We start from the raw sequence: 23,937 nt of genomic DNA on the forward strand, positions 1-23,937 counted from the left end.
TTTGTAAAAACTGTGGTGTGGGTATCACTGGTGGGCTTCATTTATTGGACCCACAAAAAATACAATTATAGGCTACTGGTAGAGATACATATGGAATATTTCTACAATTGCAAATGTGTCAAGCAAATATTTGCTGACAGTGAGTTCAAATTGTAGATAATCTTGTTAACACATACTGTATAAGAAGTACTTGTAGTCAGGGGCGCCGCTAGGGATTTTGGGCCCCATGAAAAGAATCTTTACAGGGCCCCCTGTATTATAATTTCATCATCATTAGAGGCCTCTCTGGGCCCCCCTCCATCATGGGCCCCTAGAATCCGTCTCCTTTACCCCCCCTTTTCGGCGCCCCTGCTTGTAGTATAAAGTTTGAGAAACAAAAATGAGTAAAAATTAGGTTATTCTTCCAATTAGGACATTTATTTAATGTAATGATTGTAGGTGCTAGCATGCTAACTGCTAACATGTTAGCATTTAAACAATTTTCATTGGTATAAATGCTTAGATTAAGATATAACTGCTTTGGCACTTTCGGCACTTAGTGCTATCTTGCTAGCATGCTAACTTTTTTCATGCTTACTGTTAGCATTTTAGCCATTTTTATCATTTGTAAAATATACAGTTAATCTATATAGCATGATATAAAGTTACTATAAAACTGCTGTAGCATTTTCGGTACTTAGCATTATTCTGCTAGGGTGCTAGCCTGCAATGTAACTGTTAGCATGTTAGTCATTTTATCATCTGTAAGAATATAAATCTAGGTGCTAGCCTGATAACTGTTAGCATTGTAGCTATTTTTATCATTGATCAAAATATAAATAGGTGCTAGCCTGCTAATGTTAGCATTTTAGATAGTTTAATAATTTATAGAAATGTACAGTTAATTTACATGGCATAATAAAAAATTACTATGAAACTGATGTAGCAGTTTCGGTACTTAGCACTATCTAGCTAGGTGATCGCCTGTTAAGTGTAAGCATGTTAGCCATTTTTATCACTCGTAAAAATGTACATTTCGGTGCTAGTCTGCTAAATGTAAGCATTTGGGACATTTTTATCACCCGTAAAAATATAAACGTAGATGCTAGCGTGCTAACTATTTCCGTGTTAGCCATTTTTATCACTTGTAAAAATGTATACAGGTATATAGGTGCTAGCCTGCTAACTGTAAGCATTTGAGCCATTTTTATCACATTTGAAAATATAAATCTAGGCGATAGCCTGCTAACTCTTTGCAAGTTAGCCATTTTTATAAGTACAAACCAACCGCATCTAACACAATTATATATTTTTCAGTACAAGATGATTTTGGCCTCTGAACTGGCATTCCACCCAATTCATTGTAATTAATTTCAATAGGTTGTGAGTTCAAACCCCGGCCGAGTCATACCAAAGACTACAAAAAATGGGACCCATTACTTCCCTGCTTGGCACTCAGCATCAAGGGTTGGAATTGGGGGTTAAATCACCAAAAATGATTCCCGGGCGTGGCCACCGCTGCTGCTCACTGCTCACCTCACCTCCCAGGGAGTGATCAAGAGTAACGAGGTCAAATGCAGACAATAATTTCGCCACACCTCGTGTGTGTGTGTGACAATCATTGGTACTTTAACTTTAAAACCATTTTTTTCTGTATTTTTAGGGCACTTTTTAAAGGGGAACTGCGCTTTTTTTTTTTTTTAGAACTTTGCCTATCACTCACAATCATTATAATGTGATGACATGATGATGGATAGATTTTATTTTTTTTAATAAATTCTAAATATTATCCATTCATTCATTTTCTACCGCTTATTCCTCTCGGGGTTGCGGAGGGTGCTGGAGCCTATCCCAGCTGCATTAGGGCGGAAGGCGGGGTACACCCTGGACAAGTCGCCACCTCATCGCAGGGCCAACACAGATACAAAGACAACATTCACACGCACATTCACAAACTAGGGACCATTTAATGATGCCAATCAACCAATAAATAAACGTAAATAAAAGTCTGCTTACAGCCGAGCCAATGGGAGGTCCTGTATTACGCCTGTATAAAGTGTGAAGTGAATTATATAGCGCTTTTCTCTAAAGTTAAAGTTAAAGTACCAATGATTGTCTCATGCACACACAAGGTGTGGTGAAATTTGTCCTCTGCATTCGACCCATCCCCATGTTCACCCCCTGGGAGGTAAGGGGAGCAGTGGCCAGCAGCGGTGGCCGCGCCCGAGAATAATTTTTGGTGATTTAACCCCCAATTCCAACCTTTGATGAGTGCCAAGCAGGGAGGTAATGGGTCCCATTTTTATACTCTTTGGTATGACTCAAACGATCCTCCAACCTCAGCCTCCCAGTAGCTTGGATTACAGGAACGCGCCACCGCACCCGCATACTCTAGTGACTCAAAGTGCTTTACATAGTGAAACCCATTATCTAAGTTACATTTAAACCAGTGTGGGTGGTACCGGGAGCAGGTGGGTAAAGTGTCTTGACCAAGGACACAACGGTAGTGACTCGGACGGCGGAAGTGGGGATCGAACCTGCAACCCTCAGTTGCTGGCACGGCCGCTGTACCAACCGAGCCACGCCACCATAAACAACCATTCAAGAAGCATCAACTATACTCCATTTCAATTTTGTGACTTGAATATTAACAAGTATTAGTGATATTGTTATAAGCGCGAATGCAGACAAACTATTTATAGCGTTGACGTGATCACGAGCGTGTGGCCTTATGTTTACATCATCGAGTGGTCTGCTGTTTTCTCGCTTCCTTGCTCCCTGTAAGTTTATTGTAGATAATAAATCAATCCTCTCACATGAAAAGTAGATGGCTGAGGATATAATCCCACAAGTTGGGAGACTTTAACTGCCATTTAGGACCTGGAACTAGCGAGAAAGACACGAAAAGTGCTTGCAAAAAAAACAACAAAAAAAACCTCCATCATCATGTCTTTCATAATGATTGTGAACGACAGGCAAAATAAATAAAAAAGTACAGTTCCCCTTTAATTAAAGAGTAGATTTGAACAAACTCACCTCTCAGAACGTAGTTGCTGTGGTAGAGTCATAGTTGAAGGTAGACAATAGGACAAGAAAGAGTGTTAGTACCCGTGTAGAAAAATAAGGAAGCATGAGTTACCCAAAAATTATGTTCCGCAAGCACAACAGTGGGGAAGTCCCGCATGCATGTGCGTAACCATTTCGGGGGTGGAACACAGGCTCAGACACAGAATCTGGAAACAACAATAATGCTAGTATAATTATTTACAACTACAGTAAAATTAAGTAAACGTATAATTTACTCTCAATATCACTGATAAACATACAGGTTTATGATTACGTTTGGCTTGAAGGGATTAGATCAGGGTTAGTCATCCGAACATCGCACAAATAGGCTTGATGAAACTATTCAAACTAGGGTTGCTCATGTATGCAGTACACCCAGCACCCCAAAGGGGGCAACAGTGAGCCATATGTGTCACAATGCCGCAGCAGCGGGTGAGTAAAAGAAGACTACTCATTAAAACCTGAAAAAAATCTTAATAAATTGCGAACAATTGGACCAAAATGGCATTTTGAAAAAGAGCATGAGACATCCATCCATCCATTTTCTACCGCTTGTCCTTTTCGGGGTCGCGGAGGGTGCTGGAGCCTATCTCAGCTGCATTCGGGCGGTAGGCGGGGTACGCCCTGGACAAGTCGCCATCTCATCACAGGGCAGGAGACATGCTCCCCCTAAACACAGGTGCTGTACCACTAGTACATCGTAGTATAGTTATAAGAAACTTGGCCTTCGGTGGATCTTGCGTGAGAGGAAGGTGGGGAGAAATTATTCCGCAATACAGTCTGCTGAAAATGATGGAAAGCCCCACTCTACGTAGCAACTGACACTGTGGTAAAAGTCGGAATTGCCACCAAACACACTTTAAAAATGTTACACTCTACTGCCATCTGGCAGCCAAAGTGGATTGTGCACCCGTCATCTTGTCACGTTTCATGTGTCAGGTAAATCACGACAAATGGGGCCATATGAATCTGCTTCCTACTGTATATTAACTATAACAGGGGCTGAATTTTTTTTTTTTTATCCAAATCCATCTATCCATCCATCCATTTCCTAATCACGATTCATATTTGTTCCGATTCCAAAGCCACTTATATATATATTTTTAAATTGTTTTTACAGATATATATTTAAAAATATACACTACCGTTCAAAAGTTTGGGGTCACCCAAAGAATTTTGTGGAATAGCCTTAATTTCTAAGAACAAGAATAGACTGTCGAGTTTCAGATGAAAGTTGTCTTTTTCTGGCCATTTTGAGCGTTTAATTGACCCCACAAATGTGATGCTCCAGAAACTCAATCTGCTCAAAGGAAGGTCAGTTTTGTAGCTTCTGTAACGAGCTAAACTGTTTTCAGATGTGTGAACATGATTGCACAAGGGTTTTCTAATCATCAATTAGCCTTCTGAGCCAATGAGCAAATACATTGTAGCATTAGAACACTGGAGTGATAGTTGCTGGAAATGGGCCTCTATACACCTATGTAGCTATTGCACCAAAAACCAGACATTTGCAGCTAGAATAGTCATTTACCACATTAGCAATGTATAGAGTGTATTTCTTTCAAGTTAAGACTAGTTTAAAGTTATCTTCATTGAAAAGTACAGTGCTTTTCCTTCAAAAATAAGGACATTTCAATGTGACCCCAAACTTTTGAACGGTAGTGTATATTTTCCTTAAGAAGACATTGTTGGGCTTTTTAAAAGCTGTTTTTTAGGCCATACCAGGACTTACTTGCTGTGGGTATACGCCATACGCCAGCGGCCAAGACCTGCTTTTGTAACCTGTTTTGAGAAAGTATTTATTACAATTTTTATACCAAAAATATTCGATTAGAATTGGTTTGAATCAAGAATAATTTCCGAACCAAATCATCGTTCCAAGAATTGGAATTGAATTTGTTGTAGGATTTACATCCCCAGTATTTACGTGTAAAAAAATATGATTTAATGACAATTTATACATTTCCTTCTTGATTATGTAATCAATATCCTTCATTACTTAACATAATTCAAAAGTCTGACTCAATAATTTTATAGTTATTTAAAGTAACAATGTAAAATGTTTTTAATACGTGCTTGTGTGTTTTAAAAAATGGAGGGCCAAAAGGTCTACAACAGGGGTGTCAAACCTACGGATCAGGCCCGCAAACAGGTTTTATTCGGCCCGCGGGATGAGTTTGCTAAGTATAAAAATGAGCCGAAATGTTTAAATGAAAGAAACTGTTGTTCTAAATGTGTCCACTAGATGTTGCAAATCTTTGTTTCTATGTATCGTGCACATATGTAAAAAAAAACAAAAAAACACATGATGTTAGTGCACAAGTCAAGGAAAATGAGCAAACTACATAAATAACATCCTGTAATTTCATTTTGATATAATTTTTTTATCTTAATAAATTGAAAATTAACACCCATGAGTTGACTGATGAACATTATCACATAATTTATTCAGAAAGTGTAAATAATGACAAACAAAGATATAATACTATTAACCGCAACATGTAAGTGTAAAAGAAAAACAACAACATTATGATTTGTACATTTTCAGAATGTGCTTGTTCTATTTTTAAACAAAGAAAACAATCTGAAGTTGTCTTTATTTTTAAGTTATCGTGCCGGGATTTTACCAGTCCGGCCCACTTGGGAGTAGATTTTTCTCCATGTGGCCCCCGATCTGAAATCAGTTTGACACCCCTGGTCTACAATCTACGCCACTTGAAAGCTCCTTTTGTTTTATGTTAAAGTGGAAGAAAGCACATAAATAAATGTCATACATGCATCGGAACAGACGACAACATTATTGTATGCATGTGTAGAGGTAAAACTTAAATAAAACTGAATTTCATGCAGAGGTTTGTTTATTCCAGCAATTACATTTACAAAGTGAAACTAATATATGACATGCAACTGTAAAATATTTTAAGCCTTCTTTTGATATAATGTAGATAATTATGGCTTACAGTTTATGAAAACCTTAAATTTAAAATCTCTGAAATTTTAGAGTTTTCAAAAATGTAAGCCTTGATAATAAAATTGTTAAGACTTTCACATTTGAAGTGGAATTGCTAACGTGAATGAACTTTAGCCGGATACTCTTTTGAGTTCGCACCTGTACAATATGTGAGAGAAAACCTTCATTGTAGTAGCAGCTTACAGTCAAGTTATTGGCGTGGAGTCAGGTGTGAAGCGTACAAACAAGATGCAAAGCCAAGGATAACCTTGTGTGTGATATTGAAATGAAAACATTTGACACAAACAAACAGCACATATTAAAACTAGTTGATTCTTAACAGCTTGAGACGCCTCTCACTGTCAATAGCAGTAACACGTTTGCAAGCGTCTATTCATTCATCGTCAAGGACAGAAGGGATTTCTACTGCCTGCTGAGCTTCATCATTGTGTGTGTCACAGACTCACAGAGAGAACTCAGATGCTCTAAACCTGCAACCAAATATACGGCATTACAGTTTTGCAAGCTACGACAATGAACATATTGTTCATTGGCTGCCTTAGAACATTCTATAAGAACTATTGGAATAAAATAATACGACATTTTTCGATTAGAAAAATATTAAATCACTGGCTGAATCCCAGTTTAAGAGAAAAAAAATTGTCAGATGTGCGGTGTCATTACATAAGAAGAGGCCAACATAACTTGGTGGATTCCTTTTTAAAAATTCACCATTTGCCCACGCACGCCCTCACATACAAAGCCTTAACTTGCATGCACGCTAAATATACCAGCATGGGCGATTGTGCATATTTGGAAAAAAATGGTGGGGGCTTTTCCTTCTCCCACTTGATTTGATAATGAGTGTGTATTCTTAAGTATTTAAGTTGTGTACGCAAATACAGTTCTCTTTACGGCAAAAAATGTTTTTGGTACAGACAAGATTAAACATTAATTGCATGATGAATATTACTCATCCTGAAGATATATAATGCAATTAGAAAAAGGCATCTACCTTTTTGCAATTTATTTTTAGTTAATATTACTTTAGTAAAAATAAGGCACAACTTATGTAACGCAATATTAAATAACATGACCTTATATGTAGGTGATAACGTAGCTAGGGCTGCAACCATTAATCAATCAAAACAATTACAAAAAACTTTTGATTGATATTCTGTTACTTGGAATAATCGTCTAATAAGTATAACTATTGAAAATGTATCAAATCTGCTCCGCATGGACAGCCCGGAACTTTAAAATATGCGGACATAGTTTCCGCACGGCCTCTACTAGAGCGCACATGAGAGCGGTGGCGTCAAACAGAAGAGTTTTTTATTTAAAAAAAAAAAAAATTTTATACTGCAAATATTATAAGTGCAATTTTATGGAGGTTAATTTGTGGCTTTATTACAAAAGCTTTTATTTTTACATGGAATTTATGTAACTGAATATTTTGACATTAAACTATGCTAATAATTTCATTGACAAAAAAATCAGTGCTTTAAAATTCAGTGTATAAAAATTAAGTGTAAAAAAAATCAAAGTGTCGAAAAATTCAATGCTTCAAAATGCAAAACTCACTTCCAGTAAAATAAGACTAAAGCAATCGATCCTACCATGAATTGATTTACGTGGACTTATTAAGTGTTACCATTTAATGGTCAATTGTACGGAATATGTACTGAACTGTGCAATCTACTAATAAAAGTTTCAATCAATCAATCAATCAATCCTGTCTCAGAACAAGCCAATGAGGTGTCAAGTTTGAAGTCACGTGACACGGGTCTTGCAAAACAGCATTAAAAAAAAGCAATAACAGGGCTAACTGGGCATAATACAACATTTCAACGCGGCCCGCTGAATGTTTTCAAACTATAGTATTTATTCCAATGGTTAAAATCTGCACTTTTGTACGTGACATACAAGTTAGTGCGTGTCATGGTATGCAGTCAAACTGACTGTGATACACAATGTGACCAGAAATGGTGCTGTATAATGATGCTTGATGTAATTTCACTGTTCTGCAGAACTTTCTTGTGTGATATTACATCAAATATGTGGAGGTTTTTTTCCCTTTGCGTTTATGTTTTGCCGTGTTTGTTGCAGCTTTGTTGCTCTTACTGGTTTATAAAAGATGTTGATGAAAGAGGTGGTCTGCAGTAGAGGCGCAATGTTCATATAGTCTTAATATTCAGTGTTTTATTGTTCATATTTAACATTGTAAATCTCACATTAGGTATTTTCATGTACATTCTGCGTGTCTTTTCAGTAAAAAAAACTAAAAAGACCTTCTCAAAAACTGAATACTTTTTTTTAACTGAATTATATGACAGCCAGAATGTAAATAAAAATATAGAATGTGGGATTTTCAATATTAACTATGAACAATAAAACATTGAATATTGAGAATATATGAACGTTGCTCCTCTACTTCCTAGACCACTTCCTTGATCGACCTCTTTTATAATCGAGCAAGGGCAACAAAGATGCAACAAACACGGTGAAAAATGACAGTAAAAGGATAAAAAAAACCTGACACTTATTTGATATAATATCATTGTTCTGCAGAACTTTGTTGCATCGAGCATCATTATCCAGCACCTTCTGCTGGTCACATTGTGTATCAGTCAGTTTAACCGCATATCATGACACATACTAACTTTTATGTCACATAAAAAAGTGCAGATTTAAACCACTGTAATAATATATATGGTTTGAAAACATTTAATTGGGGTGCATTGAACTGTTTATTATGTTCTATTATGGCCAAGTTAGCCCAGATAACTGCTTTTTTTTATGGTGTTTTGCAAGACCCATGTCACGTGACTCCAAACTTGACACCTCATTGGCTGGTTCTGAGACAGGCTTGATGCGTCAGCTTTATTTTACTGGAAGTGAGTTTTGCTTTTTAAAGCAGCAAATTTTTAATTTTTACAGAATTTTTTTACACTGAATTTTTTTTTACATTGGATTTTTATACACTGAATTTTTATACACCAATTTCTGTTTTTAATATTATATATATATATATATATATATATATATATATATATATATATATATATATATATATATATATATATATATATATATATATATATATATATATATATATATATATATATATATATATATATTTTTTTTTTATACACTGACTTTTAAAGCACTGAAATATTTTTGCAATGAAATTGTCAGCATCATTTGATCGTTTACAAAATGCAAACACAGAAAATTCAGTTACATAAATTCAGTGTCGAAAAAAAGTTTTCGTATTAAACACACAATTAACCTCCAAACAGGAAAAAAAGAACAAGCAAAAAAAATGGTTATTTAAAGTATTTTCCCTAAACTATGCATTGAGACAAAAACTGTGTTTTATCCCATTACTCAATTAATCAAAATAAAATAAACGATAGATTACTCGATTACGAAAATAATAGATGGCAATAACGGAAGCCCATATTTTAACTCTACTGTCCTGAAGGTGGCATTAAATACCATTACAAAGTGTCAGCAAATTATTTCGGGTGCCAGGAGGGGCACTAGTCTAAGTTGAAAAGCAAAACATTAAAATAAAGACCATATATCCATCCAACCATTTTCTACCGCTTGTGGTTGACATAAATCTGCATCAGGGTCATGTAGTTGTCTAAATCATTTAAAGTATTTGTAAACTAATATAGAAATGTCATTATCAGTATTTTTTTACAATTGTGAAATAAATGAATTTGCAAAGATCCCGAATTTCCTGCTGGAAAGTATCTTTCTAAATTAGGTAACACAATATAACTAGTAGAGAGATGTCCTCTGCTAAGGCTGCCTAATCTTATGTCTAGCAATATTGTTACTCTCCAGTCCTGTAGGTGGCGGTAACACACATCACAAAGTGCTAAAGTACAAAGTTGTTTTACCCCAAAGTCCCATCTTCTGTGTTTGATGGGTCACTGCGCCACTTGGCCCCAGTGCAAGTGGGCCAGAACAGTGAAAAATGTAATGTCAGGGCATTCAATCGATCGCAACTAGACGGTTTAATTTGTCTTGAAAGACGTTTCGCCTCTCATCCGAGTAGGCTTCATCAGTTCATGCTCATAGACTTAGATTGGTTCTAGTCTTAGACTCAGATTGGTTTGAGTATAAATATTTGTGGTTTTGGCACCAGCCGATAGACTAGATCTAACCAATCTAAGTCTAAGACTAGAACCAATCTAAGTCTATGAGCATGAACTGATGAAGCCTACTCGGATGAGAGGCGAAACGTCTTCTAGAACAAACCAAACAGTCTAGTTGCGATCGATTGAATGCCCTGAGATGACAATGACCTGGATGAATGAGAACATTCATAGACCGTGAAAAATGTTTTTTTTTGGCATGAAATCTGACTAATAGAACATAACCTTTGCCAAAAACAGATTATTTGAATATCAGTAAAGATTAAAATAATGCTATTCAGTAACAGTAGAGGGGAAAGTCAAACACAAGACACAAGACATTGAAAGGGTAAACGAAAACACATTGTTGGGTGATAAAATGAACTAGAAATCTAATGTATAAAATATACAACATAAAATAGCAAGAAACACATCAATAATGAATAAAGCAAAATATGTTCTGGACCTAAAATCTCTTCATATTCTTTACTGCTCACTAGTGTTACTATATCTGAGTTATTGTGTAGAAATATGGGAAAATAACTACAAATGTGCGCTTCATTCACTAACGGTGTTACAAATAGTATCAATTAGAATAATACATAATGTTGGATATAGAGAACATTCAAACCCTTTATTTGTTGAATCAAAAATATTGAAATTCAATGACTTGATGCATTTGCAAACAGCTAAAATTATGTACACAGCAAACTATAAACTGCTACCCAAGAATGTATAACAATTCTTCTCAACAAAAGAGGAGAAATATATATAACTTTAGAGGAAAATCTAATTTAAAACATTTGTATGCACGTACAACACTTAAAACCTTTAGCATATCCGTATGTGGAATTAAATTATGGAATGGATTAAGAAAATCAATCAAACAAAGCACTAATATGATTAAGTTTAAGAGACTGTTTAAACTACAAGTGTTCATAAAGTACAAAGAAGAACAATTATGATGAACATCTTGAACCTTTTTTTTTTAGATAATGATTATGTATTTAATATTTGTTTACTTACTTATGGTATATTATTTATTAGGGTTACCCACATATGCGGTCCTCTCCAAGGTTTCTCATAGTCATTCACATTGACGTCCCACTGGGGTGAGTTTTCCTTGCCCGTATGTGGGCTCTGTACCGAGGATGTCGTTGTGGCTTGTACAGCCCTTTGAGACACTTGTGATTTAGGGCTATATAAATAAACATTGATTGATTGATTGATTGATTAATTATTTATTTATTCACTGTTCTGTTACAAACAGAGAACAAGGAAATGGGATACATTTGCTATGATATGTAATTGTTTACTTACTTTTGGTATATTATTTATTTATTATTTATTTATTCACTGTTCTGTTACAAACAGAGAACAAGGAAATGGGATACAATTGCTATGATATGAAAAGGGGTAGGATTAAATAAGCTCTGCTTCTTCCTACTCCTTTTCGGACGCGCTGTAATGAAACAACTGGAAATATGTGATGCATTGCATTGTATCGTATGCATGTTTGAAATAAATAAACTGAATTGAACTGAACATCACACTTTTTTGTAACTTATGTGTCTCCGTGTGTCCTGACTTTCAGCTGACAGGATGGTGATGACGGACCTGTTGAAAGCTGAGGAGATCAAGAAAGCTCTTGATGCCTTTGCAGGTTGGATTTATTGTCCTACTTACTGTAGGGTTGGTTGTGATAAGACCAATAGAAACTGGAAAATGTAAGCACCCGTGACTAAACGTTGGAATTTCTTTATCCTGCCTATGTTTTGTGCCGCAGCAGACACGTTCGACCCGAAAAAGTTCTTTGACTTAGTGGGAATGACAGCCATGTCCGCCGAGAGCGTCAAGCAGGTCTTCCGAGTCCTGGATGTGGACGGAAGCGGCTTCATTGAAGAAGAGGAACTCAAGTGAGGCTAAACCCAGACATCTGTGGTCTTTTATATGAACCTGTGTCCCTCAGAGACATTATTTTGCTGTGCTACCGCAGGTTTGTCCTGAAGGGCTTCTCTGATGACGGCAGAGACTTGACGGACGCTGAGACAAGCGCTTTCCTCAAAGCTGGAGACAAAGACGGCGACGGCAAAATCGGGATTGACGGTGAGTGGAAGTGGACAAAAACATTTGAAAAATACTACTGTAAAAGGGGCAAGTCGTAACAGAGACTGACATGGCTGATGTGAAAGTGTATTTAACAAACGGGGGGCTGACATTTAATACGTGACACTCACTTTTCCCCCTTGAAAGCAAAAAAGCTATTACACGTTCTTATTTGCACACACCAAAAATAAAAAACACAGCAGTAAAGAATTAAAAACAATGTTTACGTAAGATAATAGGCCTGAGCCGATCAATTAATCTAGTGTAATGACAATCAACTTTGTTAGCATCAATAAAATGCCATGTCCGTGTTTGTTTGTTCATCTGCCGTTTCCAATTAGCTTGCAAGAGGGTTCACTCTGTACATTGTTCGCAGCACCTTAGCGTGTTCATTTATTAGCAGAATTAAATGAATGCAGTGAACCCTCTTGTCATACATCCACAATCCTTTGTCTCAGTGGGGCGAAGGCTGGATTGCTACTCACACACAAGATGCACGGACAGAGCCTTGCGAGTCAATACTCGCTAGTGAGAAGCCCCACAAAGTAACACAAATTAGGAGGCAAAAATATGATTGCAAAGCCAAATGTCCATGTGTTGGAATATTACGGCTTCAAACCGACTGAGCAAGACGAGTGTCACAATCCCAATGCAGAGAAGAAATGATAATAATAAAAAAAAGAGCACTCAAAAAGAGTGAAGTAAAAAGTATGCACACAGGAGAAACAGAAAATGCACAGAAAAGGTGTTTAAAGGAAACAGTAAGACTACATTGCAGTGCCAGGACAGAGCCACAGGTACAGGAAGCGTTAGCGGAGCAAAAGCAGAAAAGATGAACACAATTGGAAGTGTGAATCATCAGGAACCTACTGGCGCCGAGTGAATGAACTGGAGAGCTGAAGTAGTCAGGAGGAAATTAGTATCAGGTGTGCACGCAGGTGGCTCCGCCTCCCGTTACCCAGAAACCAGGCACTGCAACAAAAAGAAGACAGGCGGCAGCAGGGCTGCCAGATCATGACAATGAGCCAATCGACACGAGCGGACGAGCCAGTGTGCCGAATTTGTTGGAATGTGATGGCAACAAAAAAGAAAACGCCCAACCAAATTTTTTTTCAACTGGAAAAAAAAACTTTAAGACGTTCAATATTTATTCAAGTTCAATTTTTGCTTACAGGGATTAAGAGTCCATTTTACATTTGTTTACTTTTATATGATAATTAAAAGTTCTTGACCTTCCAATTAAGTTTATTGCATTTAAAAGGGTTACTTGCATTATCAATATTAAAAAAATTATTACATTAATGCTTAATTTGGTCTCAAAATAATGCTGGCAATAATAGTTTATCGGCAATAATTTGTGGGACAATATATCACACAGAAAAAAAGGTTATCAACGCAGGCCTACATAAAGTACTGTGCAAAAGTCTAGCTTTGTTGTTTTAGGGAGCTTTTCCGCAGCAGTCATTTTGACATTAAACAGAAAATAGGAATTTGAGTTCGCCAGATTATGCAAAAAAAGTATACATGGATCAAGAAAGAACCATGAACATTTTTTAATGACGATCTGGATAAAGGTGTGGTGGAGCCATTTACTTTTGAGTCACTACAATGTTGCCTTTCCACATAGCGGTTTCGTTTACTACAGTAGCAGTGCATCGCAGATTTTAATATACTGTTGAGTACATTGAGATTTGAGTACACATTTAAGATGTCTATGAACGTTTTCATTCATCCATGTCATTGTAATCTCAGGGCATTCAATCGATCGCAACTGGACTGTTTGGTTTGTTTTAGAAGACGTTTCTCCTCTCATCCGAGTAGGCTTCATTAGTTCATGCTGATAGACTTAGATTGGTCAGATCTAGTCTAGCGGCTGGTGCCAGTACCTCAGTAGGCTTCATCAGTTCATGTTCAAAACTTAGAATGGTCAGATCTAGTCTTAGACTTAGATTGGTCAGATCTAGTCTAGTGGCTGGCGCCAAAACACCAAATATTTATACTCCAAAACCACTAGGGTGTGCCTGGGCAAGGATGGTTTCGCCCTATTATAGTGAGAAAAACAACTGCTTTGATGTAAATGAAACAATCCTACTGTCAAAGCCAACGACTATCGTTAAAGTGTGACCTACTCGGATGAGAGGTGTTTACTTCTTTTAAAACAAACCAAACAGTGCAGTTGGGATCGATTGAATACCCTGAGAGTACCCATTTAAGTTTTTATTTTAAATAGTACTGACAAAAACATTTTTTTTTTAAATCAAATGAAGTCAATCATTACTTAGAGTCCAGGAAAATTTTTTCAAGCAAAGCTCATATACATACAGTATAACAACATTCAACTTGAGACTTGCTACAAAGGGGCAGAAAACGGAGCTGCTGCCACCAGAGGCGCTGCTCTGCTCCATTTTCGGTCTTACCACGTGGGGTGAAGTGTTGAAGATGTGTGATATGTGGGTGGGGTACGTGTTTGTGTGGCATGTATTTTCCATGGATGCGTGTGTGTGTGTAAGCCTGAAGAGTGGCGTTTCGTGACCTTGGTGCTCTCGCAAACGCAACATCACAGCCAGTCAGTCCAACAAAAGTCAACAAAAAACAGGGGCACATCAATGAGACAGGGAAGGCGCTTGTTACGTTTTTGCTGCACTGTCCTTTTAGGGCCGCTTGCAGCCAGGGAAAATGTCTTGTAATTATATGCATGAGTTATAAAGTGTTGCCTTTGACAGCCTTAACTTTAAAAAGATGTATAGGTTTTGGAGCGTGTGAAGTGTTTTAAGTGTGTGTGAACAGCTTATAAAGACTTTAAATCCATATAATATTCCAAAAAACCTGGAACATAAACCCAGTGATAATCAAGGATGAAATATACAGCATTGTGTCCTGAATAATAATGGCATTTGTCTGCCGTCATGAACCAGGAAGTAGATGCGAACTAAAACTCCAAAACTCTACAATTAATTTTACGGTCTTAGGAAATGTCTAGGTTCTAGTTGTTGTCTAATTACGGCCTTTTCCCCATTGTTTACATTCATTTTCTTCCTTAACAGAGTTTGAAGCGATGGTGCATGAGTAGGAGACAGCAGGGCATTCTCCTCCTCCTCTTCTCTGCATCTAAGTTTGTACCAGCCACCATCAAACTCCTCTCACCTCCCCGGGGGAAAAACCCACGCATGGAGTACGACCGGCACACCTGCTACACCAGGCATCGTTCCACAAAAAAAACGTTACTAAATTTGAATTTAATGTTTCATTCAGTATCAAATCTGTATCAGGGTCCACAATTATCCTTGATGAGTGCATAAAGATAGGGTGGTAGTAGTGATGTTGTATCCCAGCTCTCTTTAGGTTCTTTTGTCGTATTTATTTAATGTCTTCCCACCCTTCATCCACCTCTTGATGACATAGCAAACACAACAATGACGTGAGAAAAGACAGTAGGAAATGGTAATAAAAAAGTATGGCGCAATGGTTATTTCTTCTAGTTGTTGTTTACTCACATTCAGAACAAAGCCTTTGAATATTACAATACACGGTGACCCCTGAAATGAGAGAGGATTATGAAAAATGTCTGGGCCTACAATTGGCGGATAAAACAGAAATACAGTGCTGATATTCGACTAAATTGTCCTCCATGTTTCAGATTGATCATATTATATTGTTTTTTTTTTCCTTTCCTTTGTAATGTCACCTCACTTACAAACCCGAGGTCCTGGCATGGCGCATTAATGGATGCTAGGGGCCGACCTGTCATTGGTCTTGGTAGGGCGAAGCTTCACAGTGGCAAACGGGTTTGTGCCTCTGAAACGAGAGCGTGACGGAAAATGTCACACAATCCCTTACAAGCCTTTTGGCGCTCATTATGTAGACACACACACAGACACACACCTTTGTGTAAATGTAACACCATGCACATGCATGCACACTCAAAAGTCTCTTTTGATTGAACTCAAACAAATACTGCCACACACAAGCAGATGCACTAGAATAAATGTAAACACATACAATTTGTGTACACACTATAGAGGAAAAACTATCCATACAGTACAGGTGGAGCAGTGGTTCTCAAACTTTTTTCACCGTGTATAACCTCAGAAAAAACTTGTCTCTCCAAGTATTACCATAATGACCAACATTAAAACACAGTAGCGTAGTAGGCCTAAATATTAAACAAGGCAGAGGTTGTATTTAACAAGTATATTTAATATTTTTGGCCACTGTTGGCTACACTCAGTTTAGACAGTAACACTGTGTTAGACTATCCGTCCATTTATCCATTGATTTTATACCACTTGTGCCTCTAGGAAAATAAAACACTGTACTTTAATCAAGTGATTCTTGGCGCACCACTCCTTGAAGCCCGCATACCACTAGTGGTACATGTACCACAGAATCACTGGAGTAGAGTATTTGTCTGTGAAAGCTAACTCTTAAACAGTATTATTGAACTGTGGCACAAATGTGAATATTTGTCAAAAATGCACCTCTATTTTTTTTGTTTTGCAAATGCACCACATGGTGGCACTCTTATTAAACCACATACATTGAAATCATTTCAAATTGCGTTGTCTTAGGAATTTCAGACAACACTCACTGTAAGTTTAGTCAAATGGCCACAACATTTGGTACACATCTATGAGCACATGTTTGTAAATTTGAGCAAGATAGTTTAAAAAATATGGCCACCATCAAGCAGACCGTATTTGCAGGGCAAAATTGGGTTTAATTGTCCGCAAGTCATTGGCTGTTTGTCTAATGATTATAAAACTTTAAAGAAATGCTAGCATTTCTTCCAAAGTCACAAACCATAGGGGGTGCCGCAAATGTCCTTTACATCTTGTATTAAAGTGTCCACACTTCTGGGAAGACTTTTTATAAGATTTTGTAATGTAACTGCGGGAATATTTCTCACATTTGTTCAGCCATGTCTTAAAGAACTTTTCTTTGTGCCATGGAAAGAGGAAATATCTTCCCCAAACACCTCCAACAAAGTTGGTAACAGGTAATTGTCGAGTAAATGATGGTCAAATGAAGAATTAACATTCAGGGTGAACCCAAGATTGATTCATTAATTGATAAAGAGGTGTTTCCTAAGACTTGTAAAGTTATTTAATGATAGGGAAATGTGAATGAAATAAGAACTACCTTGGAAAAAGAGGATTCTCAGGTGGGCCATAGGGTGATAAACCCTAAAAAAAATGATTACAATTATATTGATATTTATATATTGAAACCAATATTCAACATTACTAATTTTAGTGTCATTTAGCACCTGTGCGTCACCATCGCTTTTCCATTCAGGGTTGGGCGAAAGCGGTCGCAGGTCAGCTGACCTCCTTTGGATATTAAGACTCTTAGGAGGAGGAGGGGGAGGTGGAGGAGCAGGAGGTTTAATCTCAATTGTCGTCAGTTCTGCCTTCTTCTCGGGGAGTGGCGAGAACGACCGGATGTCCATGGACGCTCTGCGATTAGGCGTGGCTGGCGGTGCAATGTCACCGTAGCTCCTGCCCTCTGATTGGTCGTTGTGTGTGCCGTTGGGGTCCAGCATGTTGTTCATGCTGCTACTTCTCAGAGAACTGTCGCTAAAGGAGTAAAATGAGGTGTCCAGGTGTCATTGAATGTGAATATATGCATCTAGAGAGTAGGGCTGTCTTCGACTAAGGATTTTCATAGTCAAATCTGATTAGTTAAATTTAGCATATTGCTGAATATTAGTCGAATCTATGGCATAGTCTTTTTTTAAGAGAGAAACAAACAGATTATTAATTGATTTTATGATTTGTAGTATATACTGACTGGTCACAAGGTGTCAGTATAATGTCACATGATGCAAGTCTTGCCGATTGGGTTATTCTTTCAGATACTTATAAAAGGGATACAGTCGTTCATTAAAGTGAACAAAACAGAGATATCGTTTGCAACTTTTTCTACCTCAAAAAAGTATTAACCTGATTTAAACACAGTAAAAATTGGATTGTTTAGTGAGGTACTTAGTCTGGCGCTGCACCGACAAGACATCAAACGACCAAAAAGAGGAAGTAAAAGTTGTAACAAAGATTCTATATGTGAACATGTGGAAATATCCTTATCTTTACAGCAGAGGTACAGAGAGCTCTTACTCTGTAAAAACTATTTGTCGGCACACCTGAGTCTTTTACTATTAATGAATGCAATCGATCCATCCTCCCAACACACCTGCTGGATGCTTGGGGCCTCAGCTAATAGAGGATTTAAAGTTTGACGATTTGACTGCAAGATTGATAGTACAATCAGACTCTTCCGAATTGAAACGTCCACTATTTGAAGACAGTCCTACTAGAGAAAACTAGAAGATATAATCATGTCACCTGCTTGTGTCTGAATCCTCAATGGGACCCACATAAGCAGCAGGGAACCAGCCCTGCCTGGAGGGAAAGTTAAAGAATCCATCACATCAGACGAAACTCGACATGTCTGTCATATTATGAGAACATACCGCAGGTTGCTGTCGGTGCGCCCATACAGCCAACCGTTGCGCGGTTCCTGGACCAACACGGTGATCATCTCCCCCTTGTTGAAAGGCAGCAGCTTTGGGTTGGACGAGGAGGGATGAGACACTAAGGCTCTCATGGGTCTGCCTCCACCCAGACCCAAGAACTCTCCCACTGAGCCAGAGCGAGAGCGGCTAGGAAGGGGCGACGGCGCTAGTGGATGTTGAGAGAACAGAGCTTATTAGGACTGAGTTGAGTCTTGACAACACTTGCTTATTTATTTTGACCAGCGGGTGGCAGCAACATACTTCCTGGGTAAGCAATAAACAGATATGGTGTATTTCATCCCTGAAAGGCCTCAAACAACATCAACTGTTGTCAAGTGGAATAGTGTTTGTTGGTTGGTTGGCTGGTTGAGGGGTGGGGCTAGGTCATGAGGGATACAGGGGGCAGTCTCATCAGAGGAAAACATTCAAAATATGAATGAACTATCAGAACTATCCATCCATCCATTTGCTACCGGTTGTACCTTTCGGGGTCGCGGGGGGTGTTGGAGCCTATCCCAGCTGCATTAGTAGGGGCCATAATGTAAATCAGAAATTCGAAAGAACTGCAACGGGGCACTTGTATGTAATCAATTTAAAACAACCTACTTGACTCAATCATGACTATACTCCCAAACAATACCACATCACAGCCACAGCTTGATGCCCACCTCGCGAGGGAACTTTGCCCAGTGCCTGTTGCTCCCGCCTGGCCCAGGACATGTCGTCGTCTTTGGCTACCGTCTGCAGCAGGGAACTTACAGAGCCTCGCAGCTGCAGAGACAGGATATGGTGATCCATCACCCAGATAATATATATACTGTATATATACACTATATAAAGTGTATATATACTAATATATATATATATATATGTATATACTAATATATATATATATATATACTAATATATATATATATATATATATATACTAATATATATATATATATATATATATATATATATATATATATATATATATATATATATATATATATATATATATATATATATATATATATATATATATATATATATATACAAACACATTTTTAAGGGAAAGTACAATAAATGTTTTCCAATTATAGAAAGAAATAGTGACTTGTTTGGAGATGTGTGGGGGGCACCACAAGCTGGTTTGTATGTATAAATCACTAGACTTCAGAAATTAGACGAGTCCCCTCTTTTTTAGAATTTCTTGGATGGTAAGTTTTTAAATCGTCGGAAGTATGGTTCATAAAAAAATTGCAATAGATACTAGGAAATATTTTCTAGTGTATTCCCCTAACGACTGATTTACAGAATATTGACAGTATAGTTCAAGGGTGTCCAAACTTTTAATTAGCACGGGCCATACACACAAAAATTGAGGGATGCGGTGGTCAATCAATACATGCTAAACTATTACATACAACAAAAAATACACAATTCAGCTTTATAGCATAGGTAACAAAGCAAATTATTGTCATATCTAATACAACCCCTCTGAAATATTGAATGTCTTCTAATTATTTTTCACTAATAATATTCAGACAACTAGAACCTAGAACCAGTGGAATGCTTTAATAACTACTTCATAAATATTGGAACCAATTTGGAGCAAAGGATTCCAGAAACCGGGTGAGTTGAGGACTTGAATGACACAATAGATAGAAATCCCAACTCTATGTTCCTGAATAATGTAACAAAAGAGGAAATAATCAAAATTGTAAAGAAATGTAAATCTGAGACCTCAACGAACAGTCACAGAATTGATATGAAAGCGATAAAAAAAAGATATTGAAGGAATTTCAGAACCTTTAATGTGTATCAGCAATCTATCATGTATCAGCAATCTATCATTTCAAACAGGCACATTCCCAGACAAAATTTAAATAGCAAAAGTTGTACCAATTTATAAGACTGGAGACAATAAAAGATATTTACAAATTACAGACCTGTTTCTTTAGTGCCGCAATTTTCTAAAATCATTGAAAAAATATTTAACAACAGATTGAACACATTCATAAACAAAAGTGTTTATATACAGAAGTAACATTTCATTTTCTATGGCAATAATCAATAGATTGTGAACAGTCTGCAGCTTCAGTATTTATAGTTCTAACAAAAGCATCTGACACAATTATTCATAATAACTTAATGCAAAAAAATTAAATGGTATGGCATCAGAGGATTAGTCTTGAACTGGGTAAAAGACTACTTAACCAAAAGAAAGCAATACATGAAGGCATGTGAAAATATGTCGACAGCGCTAAATACATTCTTGGCTGTACCCCAGGGATCAATAATGGGACCAAAAATTGTTCAATCTTTATATTAAACGACATTTGTAAAGTCACAAAGGACTTAAAAGTTAGTATGATTTGCAGACGTCACAAACTGCGTTTTGTTCAGGAGAGAACACAAAGAAGCTAATACAAACAATAACAGAAGAAATGGAAAAAAATAAAGGTTCCATGGTTTTCCTTGTTTTTGTAATGTTCTAATCTGGGATTTTGTTTGTCGATTACAGTATGTTGTGGGCCAATCAAATATGAGCTGCTGACCGCACACACAGTTTGAACATCCCTGGTATATATAGTATAAAGCAGGGGTATTCAAACTACGGCCTGCGGACCAAGTGTGGTCAGCAGGCGTCTTTAGTCTGGTCTGCAGTGTGAGTATAATTTAAATTAAAAAAATTATTAATTTAAAAATCGAAGCTACGTAGCGAACCAACTTCACGGGCAGGTGGCAACATATACGGGAAACATCAATGATGATTGGTTGGTTTACGTATAAGAAAATCCATGATTGGTTGGTTGGTTTACTATGATGAGTCACAATTGGTTAAGATTCTGTAAACACATTTAAAGAATGATTAGCAGGCTCAATATTACATTTTATTAATTCATAGAGAAGGTTAAAACATTGTCATGCAGCAATATGAAGCCACACCCCCTGAAAATGATCCCCCCTCCAAAACTCCTGTTTTTCAGCAATTGAACATGCAAAAAAAAAAGCACCATTTAAAGATGTTTTGGTGTTTAAACAATTGAAAAATTCTCAACAGTTTACATAAACACGTAGCCCATTCATCCTATTGAATAGCTATGTCTGTTTCAGTCACTATGTCATTTAGTCACTACAGTAATTACAATTTGTGTACTCTATACAGTATTTACAACCTTGCTAGTGTTCAGCCACAGATTGTTCATCTAGTTATTTACACCTTACTTTGGTTCATTCACACATTACTTTGGCATGTTTGCTTTGAGACTCTTACATGAGTCTTCCTGGCAAATTTCTGAGCAGCTTGCATTTTTCCTTTTTGTTTCTGCTTTAGTGAATTCTGCCTTGAATCATATAGCCAATTTCTGTCTCTTCGACTCCCTCTCCACTTCTAACTGCTCCAAATGCAAAAAATCCTAAAGAGTACAAACAATGTTGATTCTATTAGCTATTTTCCCTTATCTGAATATCCATTTGTGATTTATAGCATGAAATAACAAATAACTTGCAGTCATGTTGTTTATGTTTCAAAATTATTCAACTATTCAATGTCAAAATATAAACAGTAGAAATAATGAACAAAATGTCAGCTCCTGTCTTGTTCTAAAACACCAATGAAAATTAAATGTAGTATTTAGACAGGCTATACTGTAGCAAAAGTCATCACATGTCTGCCACAATCTTAATTGTGTATTCCACATCTTCCATGTCGAGAGCAGTTTTGATTTGGGCTTACATGGTAAACAACTCAAATAAATGTTTTGGGCATTGTTTTATCCAGACGCATACATTTGTCGAAATGTGGCCAAGTAGGCGCATTGTGGGTTTCCTGGATGTCGTCTACATCGCTAAAAGATAAGTCTAAGGAAGAGAATCCCTCTGCCATCTTCTACTAAATTTTTTTAATACTGTATATAAATCGCCCGCTTGAATATTCCCTCTTCTCTTCTCTGACTCTTTCGTCTTCATTTGGGATGTCTGTTGTGATTTCCCTTACTGGTTCGATGACCCGCCCAATCTTGCCTCTGATTGGCCTGTCCTTAGTGTTTTGCCCTAATCTTAACCAATTGCGACTCATTATAGTAAACCAAACAACCAATCATCGATTTTCTTATACGTAAACAAACCAATCATCATTGATTTTTCCCGTATATGTTGTCCCATGCCCAGGAAGTTGGTTCGCTACATAGCTTCGATTTTTAAGTTAATAATTTGTTATGGAAAACCGTAGTTTTTATCATTTGATTATCAAAAACCGTACTCACTACAGAAAAACCGTAAAAAACGAAGAAAAAACGGAAAATAATTTTTTATATTTTTACAAACAGTTGATCCAACATCAAAACATGTCAAGCCACTTTCTCAAAGCAATTACACACTTATCCGGCTTCAAAATAAAAGCTTTTCCAGCTTCAAAATAAAAGCGCTACGCTATATATCCGGCTTAACTACATTAGCAAAATGTGATGATCATGCTTTGTCAACGATGTTCTGTAATGTTATTCTGTGATATTTGCACCTGAAAAAATGCTAGTACATCAGTTGAGGAATATAGAGGGAGGGATTTTTTGGCTGGCTGAAATATTGTCTACATTATTTTATAACATGTTCTGGTCGAGTTCTCAATTACAGAATGTTTAGCAAATATGACATATTAAATAATAAATACAGAAGGTTAAAACATTGTCATGCAGCAATATGAAGACCATTAACTTGTACACCATGTAATGTACAGAATATCAGAAGAATTTATTCAGATATGAATATTTATTTTACATTACCAAACATCTTTGACAATCAAAGCAAGATCTTAACAATCAACATTTGGTGTTATTAATGCGTGAAACTGGTATCTAAACAAGGTGTAGCTCCTCCTCTGAATGCAAGTGCTCTTAAAGCAGGAATAAAAATTCTGTATTCCTACAAAATACAAACTCTGGCAAAACACCAACACACTGCAGGCCTTTTTTTTTTTATTGTCACCAAAAGCGTGTTTGTCCTTTTTGGGTTGAGCTGTTTAAAAAAAGCTATTAAATATTTAAATCGTTTGACAGCCCTAATATATATATATATATATATATATATATATATATATATATATATATATATATATATATATATATATATATATATATATATATATATATATACACACAGTATGTATATAGTATTATATTAATATAACA

The 23,937-nt window shown here is 36.8% G+C and overlaps 3 protein-coding genes across 3 annotated transcripts in view; 1 reads left to right on the plus strand and 2 right to left on the minus strand.

Moving 5' to 3' along the window:
- ncf4 (neutrophil cytosolic factor 4) overlaps positions 1-3,130 on the minus strand; it is a 54,070-nt gene extending 50,940 nt beyond the window's left edge. Inside the window, exon 1 of the mRNA XM_062026849.1 lies at positions 3,016-3,130. Within this exon, the coding sequence (XP_061882833.1) occupies positions 3,016-3,047 (32 nt within the window). The 5' untranslated portion in view covers positions 3,048-3,130. The remainder of the gene's footprint in view (positions 1-3,015) is intronic.
- The window catches only part of pvalb7 (parvalbumin 7), a 52,952-nt gene extending 37,231 nt beyond the window's left edge, over positions 1-15,721 (plus strand). The window contains exons 2-5 of the mRNA XM_062026850.1: positions 11,741-11,809; positions 11,933-12,062; positions 12,143-12,252; positions 15,297-15,721. Coding sequence (XP_061882834.1) covers positions 11,741-11,809; positions 11,933-12,062; positions 12,143-12,252; positions 15,297-15,322 — 335 coding nt within the window. The 3' untranslated portion in view covers positions 15,323-15,721. The remainder of the gene's footprint in view (positions 1-11,740; positions 11,810-11,932; positions 12,063-12,142; positions 12,253-15,296) is intronic.
- Positions 3,164-23,937, minus strand: part of baiap2l2b (BAR/IMD domain containing adaptor protein 2 like 2b) — a 36,118-nt gene continuing 15,344 nt past the window's right edge. The window contains exons 9-17 of the mRNA XM_062026848.1: positions 19,432-19,534; positions 18,722-18,929; positions 18,594-18,650; positions 17,519-17,828; positions 17,392-17,435; positions 15,747-16,047; positions 13,123-13,224; positions 4,778-4,827; positions 3,164-3,212 (exon numbers count right to left, since the gene is read on the minus strand). Of these exons, the coding sequence (XP_061882832.1) occupies positions 15,972-16,047; positions 17,392-17,435; positions 17,519-17,828; positions 18,594-18,650; positions 18,722-18,929; positions 19,432-19,534 (798 nt within the window). The 3' untranslated portion in view covers positions 3,164-3,212; positions 4,778-4,827; positions 13,123-13,224; positions 15,747-15,971. The remainder of the gene's footprint in view (positions 3,213-4,777; positions 4,828-13,122; positions 13,225-15,746; positions 16,048-17,391; positions 17,436-17,518; positions 17,829-18,593; positions 18,651-18,721; positions 18,930-19,431; positions 19,535-23,937) is intronic.

Source organism: Entelurus aequoreus, linkage group LG18 (assembly GCF_033978785.1).
Source record: "Entelurus aequoreus isolate RoL-2023_Sb linkage group LG18, RoL_Eaeq_v1.1, whole genome shotgun sequence".
Classification (NCBI taxonomy): Eukaryota; Metazoa; Chordata; class Actinopteri; order Syngnathiformes; family Syngnathidae; genus Entelurus; species Entelurus aequoreus.